The sequence below is a fragment of the Neofelis nebulosa genome, chromosome 13 (assembly GCF_028018385.1).
Source record: "Neofelis nebulosa isolate mNeoNeb1 chromosome 13, mNeoNeb1.pri, whole genome shotgun sequence".
Classification (NCBI taxonomy): domain Eukaryota; kingdom Metazoa; phylum Chordata; class Mammalia; order Carnivora; family Felidae; genus Neofelis; species Neofelis nebulosa.
This window is the reverse complement of record NC_080794.1, coordinates 35,889,486-35,901,876: the sequence shown is the minus strand read 5'-3', so window position 1 is coordinate 35,901,876 and position 12,391 is coordinate 35,889,486. Positions and strand designations below refer to the sequence as shown.

The 12,391-nt window shown below is 54.8% G+C and overlaps 1 protein-coding gene across 1 annotated transcript; it reads left to right on the top strand.

Moving 5' to 3' along the window:
• The first annotated feature begins 3,248 nt into the window (after positions 1–3,248).
• On the top strand, positions 3,249–10,344 carry NODAL (nodal growth differentiation factor). Its single transcript, XM_058696589.1, has 3 exons — positions 3,249–3,531; positions 7,623–8,320; positions 9,753–10,344. Exons 1-3 carry the CDS (start codon positions 3,336–3,338, stop codon positions 9,903–9,905), a joined length of 1,047 nt encoding a protein of 348 aa, XP_058552572.1. The 5' UTR covers positions 3,249–3,335; the 3' UTR covers positions 9,906–10,344.
• The last annotated feature ends 2,047 nt before the right edge of the window (positions 10,345–12,391 follow it).

The following is a 12,391-nucleotide window of genomic DNA, read 5'->3' as shown; positions in this document are numbered from 1 at the left end:
AAACATTAAAAAAAAAATGCTCATTAAATATGTGCAGCACTGAAATGCCTTCTTGCCTAGCCCCCCGAGAAAATCTAGCTTTTGCAGTTAACCTGCTGTAGACTCACTGGAAGAAAAGCAGGTTTGTTCAACGAATGAATCCACAAACTGCCAGATGCGACTCTGCCTCCTGGCAGCCTGACCTCACGGCCCCAGCACTTAACCATGCCACATATGTTACTCATGTAGAGGAAGGGTGTGGAACAGCCTGATGGAAAGCATTCAAGAACCGCGAGGGACTTTGCTCTCCCTCCTCCAGGCAGCTGGAACGACCCTAAGAGGTTATCTCCCAGGTCAGGTAATCCGTCGGCCAGTCCGTCTGGGGCAGGGGAAGCAAGAAGGTGTCATTCCCCGCCTGGGAAGAGGGCAGTTCTGGTCCTTCCTGCAGGAAACAGATCCTGGACGGACAAATACCCTTTAAAAATGAGAAGGAGGACCGTTAGCCTTTGTCCCGAAGAGGTGACAGTTTCGGTTTCTTCTGGGGTGCCAGAGCTGCAGAAAGATCCGTGACGGATGGGCTTTGACAGAGTGGCTCTTGCTGGTCAGAGAGCTATTCCAGGCCCCTACGTGGCTCTGGGCCAATACACATCAGGAAGGAGCTCTGTCTGCCGCTCCTGGACCCTGGGAAAGGTAAGACTGAGAATTTTTTAAGTCCTAGTACAAGGCACACGTTCACCCTCTCATCTATGGGGAAGCAGTAAAGCTCAAAGCACCGGTTTAGGTGATAAGCAGAGACCTGCCCTTCACGTACTGGCTGTTCCCACCTGTAAATTTGTGGCCTTGAGCCAATTACCATGTTTCTTCTGAGCCTCTGTTTTCTCATCTCTGAAGTAGGGGTGATGATAAAATCAGCTCAGTGATTAGCAGAGTGCCAACTGCTTTAAGCACTCAATAAATGTTAGCTGTTGCCGTCATCATTCACTTTAGCTAAAAGGTTTATCGAGGACCTCCCATGTGTCACGTAGTGCAAGGGACACAGGATGAATAAAGCGTTCTCCTTAATTTCAAGGAGCTCCTGGTCCACTATGAGAAGTAGATGTATCTTCTTTGTTGTTCCTTTCCCAACCTTGGTGGGTAAAGACTGCTGAATGTCCCTGTTGAAACAGGGACCACCTGGATTCTGGGTCACGTGGGGACTGGGGAGCTCTGGATTTGGGGGAGGCGGATTCCTGTACCTCTGTCTAGCTATAGGCACTCCCCTGTGTTGCCATTCTTGGTTCCCATGTCCTTGTCAGGGGTTTCCCTTGCACTAACCACAATCTGTCATTGTTTTTTTATCTGTATATTCACAACCCGCAGGAGGGTTGCCTTCTGCCTCTGGGGTAGGGTCTGACGCGAGGGCTAGGACCAACAATCCAGAACCGGCAAGCTCCCACGCTGGGAAATTTGAATGCCAGCCATGGAGCATAATAATATCCACACACATAAGGATTTACAAATACACCGGGGTTTGGAGTCCGCAAGGCACTTTCACAATGGTTTCATTTAATCCATATGGAAGGAGGATCTCCAGTAATGTTTTATAGATGAGGAACCTGAACCCCGGGAGCGGGGGTCCAAACCGTGACAAGAATTCCAGGCCACCCAGGTTCTCAAGGTTGTCTGGTAAGGATCATGGGGTGCTTGTTAAATACGTAGATGGCCAAGCCCTCTCCCCAAATTCTAATTCTAGAGGTCAGGAGTCAATAGTTTAACAAACACCCCCGGGTGACACTTGTCTTGGGGGCAAGTCCGGACACAGTGCCATTCCCTGATTTACTCATTTAGCGAAGATTTTTGGGATCCCAACTGTAATGTGTACAATGGTGAAAACACAACACACAAGGCGGTCCTTAGCTTTACGGAAACTAAAAGTTGCTGGTCCCATGGTTTGCGGCTCCCCCTCGCTGTCCCCGCCCCTCCCCCACTCTCTTCCCGGTGACAGTGAGGTTCCTTCCTGCTGGGTGGACCAGCTCCACCCCAGCTACCTGCCCCCCCCTTCCGCCCCCCAAGTTTGGAGCTCCCAGCTGAACCTGCTGGGCCTCCTCCCACTGTCTGTACCTGCTCCGGGCCGAGCCTGTGGTTCTTTGGAGCTGGAGCGTCCTGTGAAAGGCCTGGACGTGGGCCCAGCACAGAGCATTTCAGTAAATGTCGCCCAGGCTAAGAAAGGACGTGGGGAGGAGGAGCCCTCCTGTGCTGAGGGAAACAGCTGGGGCCTGACAAGGGGCAGGGATTTATATTTCTTTACAGGTAGTTCCAGCTCTGATGCGACGGCACCCGGAAGGGAGGCCGCATGAGGATCACTCCCAAGCAGCTGAGGAAAGCAGGGCCCAGAGAAAGGGAAATGAGAGGCCCTGAGCTGAAACCCAGGTCCCCCGGGGGGCAACTGCCAGGCCACACAGGGACTGCAGGCCCTGGACAACACAGGACACACCTTTCTCCTGAAATCACTGGGATGACGCCCACCACACGTGCTCCACTCTCAGGGGCCGGGATCACCCTGTTAGCTATGCCCCGGGCTCCGGCTTCTGCTGAAACACTTCCCCTTTCTGATGGAGAAGTCTGTCCTTCATCCTGGTCACTTGTGCCCTTTGCCTTCTAGGGAACACTTCCATCCCTGTCTGAGGCAGGTCCCCAGGGGCCTTCCTCTGGAGCTCACCTTCTTGGTTCCAGCAACTCCCAGTACCGTCACCCCTGGTTTCCCAGAGCCATCCAGACAGGCCCTGCCAGTTAAGGCCAGGAGTGCTCCAGGAGGCCATCTGGGTGAGGGCCCGGAAGGCTGGCACCTGGCCAGGCTGGGGGCGGGGGGGGGGGGGGAAGCATCGCAGGTCAGCCTGGGGCCTCACCTGGCCTGAGAGCCTCCAGGATGCACTGTCATTCCCTACCTGCTGCTGTTGAGCCAGACATCCATTTGGAGCTTGGAGAAACAGGAAAGGGCAGGGATCCGAGGTTAAGGCAGAGCAAGGAAGCCACAATTGTGACCTGCCAGTTTGAGGGTGAGGAGTTTACCAGGGCCTCAGAAACATGGCCTGGAGTATCTAAAGTAGTAGAGTGCCAGGGTCCTCAAACGCGGCAAACTAGAGGGTCGCGGGACCTAAGGGCTCCTCTAGCTCAGCGGGTCTCCTCCCTCCCAGGCTCAGGTCTGGCCCTCCCGCAGCAGGTGGTCCCTCTGGGGGCCACCCCCCTGGATGGGGTGGGGGGGGGGGGAGGTACAGGATCCCAAGGCTTCCCCCAGGGAAGGAGGGAGAGGGCGGGGCGGCAGCGAAGGCCCAGGATAAAAGGGGGCGGAGGCGCCGTCCGGGCCCAGCCAGCCCACCATGCAAGCCCCCCGTCTGCCCTGGTTCTTCCTGCACGCCTGGTGGGCCCTGCTCCAGGCGGGCGCCGCGACCGTGACCCCGTCGCCCCTCCGTACGCGGGGGCAGCCCTCGTCGCCGTCCCCTCTAGCGTACATGCTGAGCCTCTACCGTGACCCGCTGCCCCGGGCGGACATCATCCGCAGCCTGCAGGCGCAAGGTAGGCTGCGCAGCCCCGCCGAGCCCCGGGGGCGCCTTGGGACTCCGGAAGGGCGCTGGGAAATGCTGCGGGAGGGTGGCTCCGGGCTGGCGACCCCGCCGCTGAGGGCGCTCTGCGCTGGGAGGGAGGAGCATAGGGGGTCCAGGTCTGGGGTGGCACCGGCGTCGGCACTGGCTCGGCGCGCAGGGTCGGCGGGTGGAGGGGATTCTGGCATCGGGAAGGGCCCCGGGGCGGAGACCCCTGCGTTCTGGGCCTTGGTTTAGGGTGGGAAGAGCGCAGCGCTGGAGGGTGGGAGCCCGATTGCGCCAGTCGACGATGCGGTCTTGTTCAACTACGTAACCTCCGGGCGCCTCGGTTTGCGCTTCCGTGAAATGGGGACAGCAGTCCCTCCCTTATAAAAGTGTGGCGAGCGCCAGGTGACAAAGCACATAAAACGCTTAGCACAAAACCAGGCGTGGTAATAAAGTGGTCGTTATTATTGCTACATACGTTCTGTCGAATTTCTTTTCGCGCGTCAGGGTGAATGGATGCCGGAGGCTGACAGCGAACTTCGAAACCCAGCACCGAGCGCGTAACAAACATCCGGGATTATAGTTCAGAGATACGGCACTAGAGGCGGAGTGCCCCGAAGTCGGGAACTGAGGCAGGCTTGGGGACTCGAGTCCAGGCTGGGAAGGTGCCAGTGTCCCGAGTAGTACCGGGGTCGGGGCCTAGATTTGGTTTGGGGAAACGCTCAGCGACCGTGGTGACGCGGGTGTTTCACCCTCGGAGTCGGGGCAGGGCGTTCTGGGCATCGGGCGCGACGGACAGGTGGGTGCTGAGTGGAGGGACCCTTTCCGCGGGGGTCCCCTTGCCCCATGCAATCCACATCCTGACTCCTGGGGTCGGGGGCAGACCCCTGCCGCCCTGCGCCGGCCTGTGCCTCCCTCTGCCGGCTGGGGCCAGACGGCCCTCCCCCACGCTGGGGCGCAATCCACATCCGATCATCTGACCTAATTGGCCACCCGCCAGCCCTTTGGTCGGGTGCGGGGGTGGGGGCTCTTAGCTCCCTGGCCTGCCACGTCTGGGGTCAGACAGCCGATGACCCCTCTTGAAGGGTCATCTGGGGATCAGCCAGATTTAGGGACACCCGAGGGGCTAACCCGAGGGGCTTGAAAATTACTGGAGGGCTCTGCTCAGTCCCTCTACCGGAAAGCTGGTGTGGGGAGGAGGCTGGGCAAAGGAGCAGAGAGTGCCCTTCTTCAGTTCACTCTCTCCTTCTGGAGAGTTCCGGAAGGTTCGTGGTGGTTTGAGAGTCTGGGAGACTGGAAAACTGGGTTCAGTTCCCTCAAACCCTGCTTCCCAATTCCTGGTGTATCCCTTGCAGAACCAGTTTCCCCTTTTGTAAAACCGGGGGCTGGCTTTCCTTCTGCCTCATTTGTGTGTGAATGCGGCAAAATATACATGACAAAACCTACCATTTTACTGTTTTTAAAATGTACAGTGACTTTAAGCACGTTCGCAGTGTTGTGAACTGGTTTCAGTTTTTGAAAGCAGCCAGAGGAGCCTGCCTGGAGGGACATGGGTGGAGAAGGGATGGTCTAACCGCTCCTTTCCCTCTTGGGTTTATCTGTCATGCCGCACCTGTAAAGCGGGAAACGGGGTGTTGGAGTCTAACCAGATTGCGTTTGCATCTTCGTATGTGGCTGTGGACCTTCAGTTTTCTCTCATCTGCGAAACCGTGATAATGGTGGGGAGGATTCAAAGAGACAATGCTTGGCCGGGGAAGCAATGAGTGGCAATTAACTGCTAGTTTGTAATAATGTAGAGTGGACACTTAGCGTCATACCCACACCCTCCTTTCCTACGGAGCCCGGAATCCTAACTCGGCCTCAGCATCCTGTTTGAGGGTGAGGGAACCCCCAGGGCATGGGCCCAACCACTTTCTTCTTTAGAATTGGACGCGGGTCAAGAATATCCCTGGGGCCTGTGTGGCCGATTCTGTTGAGTTGCGTGGATAGGTTTCAGGGTGTCCACGAACCCTTTCCTGATACCTGATACCAACAAGTCACATTTGCTGTAGAAGTGGGAGATGCTTTCTTTCCTGGGGAGAGCATTCTTGGCTTGTAGCAAGCATCGGTGACCCCCAAAAGATTAGGCACCCCTATCCTAACAAGAACCGGAGACCGATCTAAGAGAACCTATCAGCACTGTGTCCCAAGGACCCCTTGGCTGGGGGTGGGGTCATGGAGTCAGAGACTCCGCCCCACTGGGAAGGAGCGCTCCACACACATTGTCCATCCTGGTAATGGCTGACTTTGCTCTTCTGTCCGGGTCTTTCACTACCTATCTGGACACCTTCGTTTCTAACCTTGGACGTCCGCAATAATAAGGAAGTGGTTGATGACAGCTGACACCTATTGCACGTTGGTTGTGCTGGGCCAAACACTTTCTGCACATTATCTCAGTGAATCCTAACACTTCTGTGAGGTGATACTGTCACTGGCTCCCTTTTGCAAAGCAGGAAACTGAGGCCCAGAGAAGGAAACTAGCCTGCCCAGTGTTAAACAGCAAGTGGCAGGATTTGAACCATCACAGGAGGCACGAGAGCCCCTGCTCTTGATCACTGAGCTGGAATGTCTTCCTCTAAAAGGCCGTTTGTGGATACTTGAGATGAAAAGTCTTTAACTCCTGGTGCAGGTGGCCAGGAGTTGTTACACGTCCCACGGAATCCCCAGGTGGCTAGGGGGTGCTGCAGTGGGCAATGGGTAATGCAGGCCTCCTCCCCACACCTCCAGGGAGAGTTGCTAGCCAGGGGCGGGTTATTGCCCCCTACAGGTGCTAATGAGGAGGGAAGTGGAAATTAAGTGAAGAGCCTCTGGGGATGGGCTCGGAGAAGCTGCCAGGAGGCTGAAGCTGGAAACTGCTTCCTTATAATAATGCAGGCTGGATTTCTCAGGGAAATTCACTTACATCATGTCACCAAAGATGCTCTAGAAGGCAATAAAAAAAGGAAACTGTCGTGCGGTCTGCCCAGAGTGGACCCAAATCGGAGATCGTCACTACCCTTGAGATCTGTTCGCAACAGGGTTAGTGTTTTTATTCTAAGGAATGAATAATCCCTGGCTTTTATTTAGCAACAGACGGTCAACCCTCTTTATTTCCATGAAAGCTTGTGATGAGGCCGCGATGGGCAGGGCATGACCATTCCCATTGCAAAGGAGAGGAAACTGGGCTCAAACAAGTTCAAGGTCACTTTTAGCATGCGCACATACATGCTATTCCCAGATATTGGGCCAAATTAGTCCGGGACTAAGATGAATGGAACACGCTTCCCCATTCTGTTTCATCCATTTTGGGTTTTGTCATCTTGGGGAGGGGGCTGGGACCAGGCTGGGGGCTGTGTGTGTGCAGGCTGTGTCTGCCCCAGGTGTGTGAATGACCTGACAGGGGCGGTGATGAGCACCTTGCAGGTAGATGGGAAAGCCCACTGGTTGGAAAACTGCCAGGTCAGTGCAAAGTCATGCTTAGAATGCCTACAGAACCCTATGTGTGAGGCTGTCAAAAACCCCGGAAGTTTCTGCCTCCATCTTTAGGAATAGGTGGAGGAGAAGTTGGCCGGCCTTGGGCTTCTGTTGCCTGGGCCTCCCAAGAAGGATCGGGGCCTTTCCACGTGCCCGTGAATCAGGCCACCGTTTCCAATGAGAAAACGGAGTCTGGGGAGCTCAGGGTCACAGGGTGAGGGGAAGCCCAGGGTTTAGGTCAGAAAGCTCAGGGTTTGGCCAAAGAGCAGGGAGAACGCATCCAGCGTCTACCAGCTGTTCTCTGGCTGTGGGGTGTCTTAGCGGGAACAGCAGAACCGGGATTTGGAGTGTGGGCTTTGCGGTTGGGCAAATCTGGGTCAATTCTTGGCCCCGCCACCTCGTGCAGGTAATTTAACCTCTCTGAGCCTCGATTTGAATTGGACTAAAATGGACTCCACATTCCCAACTCGTAGGGTTGGGGTGAGGATTGAGAGGGTCCCTGTCAGGTGAAGGCTGCAACATGAGCTCTGGGGAGCATACAGGGGGCCCCCACTCACCCTGCTTCCTTCCTGGTTTCTCCCCACCCAGATGTGCACGCCGATGGGCAGAACTGGACCTTTGCTTTTGACTTCTCCTTCCTGAGCCAAGCGGAGGATCTGGTGTGGGCCGAGCTCCGGCTGCAGCTGGCCGGCCCTGTGGACCTTCCCCCTGGCGTGCTGCCCTCCATTGAGATTTTGCACCAGCTAAAGCCGGATGCGGAGCAGGACCCAGCCGACTGCCGGGAGCGTCTTCGGATGGACTCGTTCACTGTTCCTCTGTCCCAGATGACCTTTTCCTCAGGCAGCATGGTCCTGGAGGTGACCAGGCCTCTCTCCAAGTGGCTGAAGCACCCTGGGGAGCTGGCGGAGCAGGCGTCCAGTTTGGCCAGAGAGTGTCCGCAGCGGCCTCCCGTGCCGCCGGTCGCCAGTGCGCTCCTCGTGCTCTACTCCAACCTCTCCCCGGAGCAGAGGCGGCTGGGTGGCTCCACCTTGCTGTGGGAGGCGGAGAGCTCCTGGCGGGCCCGAGAGGGACAGCTCTCCCAGGAGAGGGGCCGGAGGCACCGCCGGCACCACTTGCCGGACAGAAGCCAGCTGTGTCGGAAGGTCAAGTTCCAGGTGGACTTCAACCTCATCGGATGGGGCTCCTGGATCATCTACCCCAAGCAGTACAACGCCTACCGTTGTGAGGGCGAGTGTCCTAACCCTGTGGGGGAGGAGTTCCATCCCACCAACCACGCATACATCCAGGTGCGGAGCCCTGCCAAGGGAGGGGAGGCAGCGGGCTCTGTGGGAGAAGTGGCCATACTGCCGGATCGGGGGACAGGACTCGAGCTCTGCTATCCCATTGCTGTCCATTCATTAACTTATCCAAGCACCAACAGTGTGCCAGCTGCTGTGCTGGGATATAGGGATGGCCTGTGGCACCAGCCTCAGAGGGGCCTACGAGGAGTCATGCCCCACCGGGTAACCTCGAACACCTCCCTCCCTTAGGACTTCTTCCTTGTCTTTTCATAAAATTAGGGGTGGCGGGGTATAGACTAGAAGGTCTCAGCTTCCCTTCGGCCCTGATTTCTAGGAAAGGGACTTCAGAATCTGGATTTTGGGAATAAACCTGGATTTGATTCCCACAGATTAGCTGTGTGATATTGACCAAATTGCTTGGTCTCTTTGAGCCTCAGTTTTACCACCTGTGAAATGGGGACGGCAATGCCGTGTTTCACAGGAATGTCATAGGGTTCAAGGAGACGATACTTATACCCATGTACATCTGTGGGCAGATAACCAGCATGTGTGATGTTGTATTATCATTACTAGAAGTCTGTGATTCGCTGATGAAACGGGGGCCACATTTATGGGGCCATGGTTGGCATAAAACTGTTTCCACCACTGTACTTTTGCTGCCTGAAAGAGGAGGGTTTTTTTGCAGTAGAGAAGGCCCGAGCTACCCCCAGGTGCCACACTCATCAGCCTAAGGTCTAGAAGGTGGTGGAGGAAAGCAAAGGGAGAATGAGAGGCAGAAAACAGAGAAGTGGGCCTAACATCGTGACCCTAATATTTGGATTCAGAGCCTCTGGGGAGTATGTGAGCTGAGCTCATGCAAGGGAAGCACCGGTGGGGCCAGAGCTCTGTGGGACCTTCCCTGGGCGGAGGCCTGAGCCTCTCCTGGGACTTCTCGCCACTAACCTACCTGCTGCATGATTAAGGGGGCCTGCAGAGACCCAGATAGTCCCAACTGGCAACTCGCGGGTAACACTCGGATCTGAAAAGACTTCGCTGGACCACAGGGACAGGGCCCAGTTCCAGAGTGCCAAGGGATTGTTACCTTTTCTCCTATTGACTCCATTCGCCCTTCTCTGGGCAACAAAACAAATCCCACAAGAATTTCCACATGACTCGCTTTTGCTTCATGTTTCTAGAACTAAGCCAGGAGTTTCTTGGAATTGGTATGCACGCTAGGCTAGAACAATAGAAGGACATGTAAGTTTGCTGCTGCTTTACCCAGAGACGGCTTTTAGGATCTTCTGTTTAGCTCCTTTTTTTTTTTTTTTTTAAACAGCCTGTAAAGTTAGACTTTGCATGTCAGACTTTATGATGTGTTAGCAGGCTGATTCCTTTATGAAAACCATTTTCTTCTGTTTTTGTACCCAGAAACTGACTTTAACTTATTTCCGCCCGCCAGAGCCTGCTGAAACGATACCAGCCCCACCGAGTCCCTTCTACGTGCTGTGCCCCAGTGAAGACCAAGCCATTGAGCATGCTGTACGTGGACAATGGCAGGGTCCTTCTAGACCATCACAAAGACATGATTGTGGAAGAATGTGGGTGCCTCTGAGGAGATCCTGGTGGGAGCTGGATTTGCCTGTACCCTGGGAAGGTTCTAGAAGGTTCGGGAAGGTCCTAGAAGACACGATAGCCGTCTAACCCAATGAGGAGAGTGGGGGGAAGTTTGCTCTGCCTGCCAGATGTGAGGAGGAAGGCGCCCACTCTGTAAAGGAAGGTTCCTGCCGTCAGGAGAGAGGGCAAGCCTGTGGAAGCAGCCTTGTTGGGTTTTCTCTTTACTGAAGAGACAGTGGTGAATAAAAGCACTAGCGAAAGGGTTCTTTGACTTTTTAACCTGTGAACCCCCAGAAATTATATGCAAACGTTGGGGCATACGTGCATTCATTTTTGAGGTGGGACAGATTATCTGTAACTTTGATGTATTCTCAAAAGTGGTCTTTGACCACCCCTGCCAAGATTGAGTTCACTGTGTTAAATTAAAAACAGTTGGCTCAAGGGGCGCCTGGGTGGCTCAAGTTGGTTTGGCTAAGCGCCCTACTCTTGATCTCAGCTCAGGTCTTAAATCTCAGGGTTGTGAGTTCAAGCCCGGCTTTGGGCTCCACGCCTACTTCAAAAATAAAAAAATAAATTAATTAAAAGACAATAATAAAGAGTTGGCGCTTATTGCCTCCGGCTGGTTGAGGGGAGCCCCCGCATCTTTCAGGCTGGCCAGTGGCAATCTGTCGGCCTTGTCCAGAGGCTCCCTGGAGTGGGTCTCTGCTAATGAGTTGCACAAACAATAAAGCCATTGTGAAATCCTCCTAGGCCAGCTGGTGCCTTTGAAGGGAGAGGCAGGAACTCTGAACCGGCCACACTGGACTATAGTGGCGGAGCCCTCAGTCATCCCCGTCAGCCTGCTCGGGCAGACACAATCGGAGTCTATTAAAGTTGGTGACAATTCACTTTGGTCTCTCATTGTGTGCTGTTAATGAGGCCCTGGAGCTTCCCATCCGGCAGGGGTGAAGTAGCCGAAGACTCGGGTGAACCTGGCTTATGGTCACACAGCTCAGCCACTGAGAAGCCGTGTGACCTCAGGCGAGTAATTCCTTGCCCAACCTCTTCCTGTGAAATCAAAGCGGATGGATCCTAATGCACTCCTGTAAAACGTCTGTTAGTGGGTACAGAAGCGCCACAGACCTGAGGTCCTGGACTGTCCTCTGGGCCTCATCCCCATCCCCCTCTACAACGTGTGAGGACTGCTCTACCCCCTTTACCCAACCTTTATCAGCCCAGGGTTCTAAGTCTGGCTTAATTTCAGGCTCCGCCTAGCAGCACAACAGAAAGAACCCAAGCTTTCTCATAGGAAGCTCTCCCACAAAAACAACAGAGCGTGTCTTTGCCTCTTGGATAAAAAGACCCCAAAGGCAGCGATTCTGTTTTTCTTTTAGTTGACTCATTAAGCATTGCCAAAACGGACTATTTTTGTTTGCTTGGCAGGGATGGGGGCGGGGGGCGTTTTACTGGGGATGGGAGTTTACAGTAGTTCTGCTGCTCTTTCCCAAGAAGCCCGTCCCCATGCTCCAGAATGATCCCCACCGCGTGGGAATCCCTCCTGACTTAAGACGTGACTCAGCCACAGCCTTGGAGTCAAGGTAGTAATCCTGGCCTAAGCATCGGCTGGCTAAGCTGAAGCCAGGCCTGGGCTTGAGAAACCTCGAAGCCCTGTTTCAGCAACAAAGCTGATTGAGCTGTGCATTCCTTGGAGTGGAAATAGACCAGCCCTCACCACAATTCCGAGTCACAGTAGGATTCCGCATTGGATTCTACTCGGAAAGCATTAGAGGTGGGGAGGCCTCGCGAGGCCAGCTTTCATCCCACTGCTTTCCTAAGCGAGAGACCGCGGCGGCCTAGAGGCCTGACCACAGCTAGGAGTGGCTGCGTCAAGAACTCAGCTCTGGTCTCCGGAGCCGCCCCAGGGACACTGTCCTGAATCACAAGGTTTTTGCTCCCCTACCTTTAGGTCAAGGCCTGGACTTTGGAACCAAATGTTTGGACCCAATTTCGCTACCAGACTGAAGTTCTTGGGAGGGAAAATCCCATCCTAAGGCTTTAGAGCATCTTCCTCACTAGATAGGTCCCCAACATTTCTTCTACGGCTAGGGCCCGGAGAGCAAAAGTTCAAGCTATTTGTGGCCACAGCTTGTGGGAGTGTTTAGTTAGCAGCTTTACGGACTCCGAACAAACCTCACGGACAAGGCGCGTAGATGGAGGCAGAGGAGTGGATTACGTTTTGCTGACCCCTGCTGGGAGCTCAGCACTGGGCCTGTCCGCAGTAGGTCACCCTGCTGCCTGGCCAGAGGCACTTGGAGTCAAGCCTAGAAACACTGCTTCATGCTCTGGGCCCTGCAGTAAGGCTTTGAGCCAGAGGAAATACCGTCTCTAAGAACGGAGCCCTAACCTGGGGGCCAGGAAGGGGCTTTACAGAACAGGGATTTGAACTTGCTCTCCAGCCAAAGGCCTACCGTACTTGGAGTAGTGCTAAGCCGGTAGCTGAGTGGG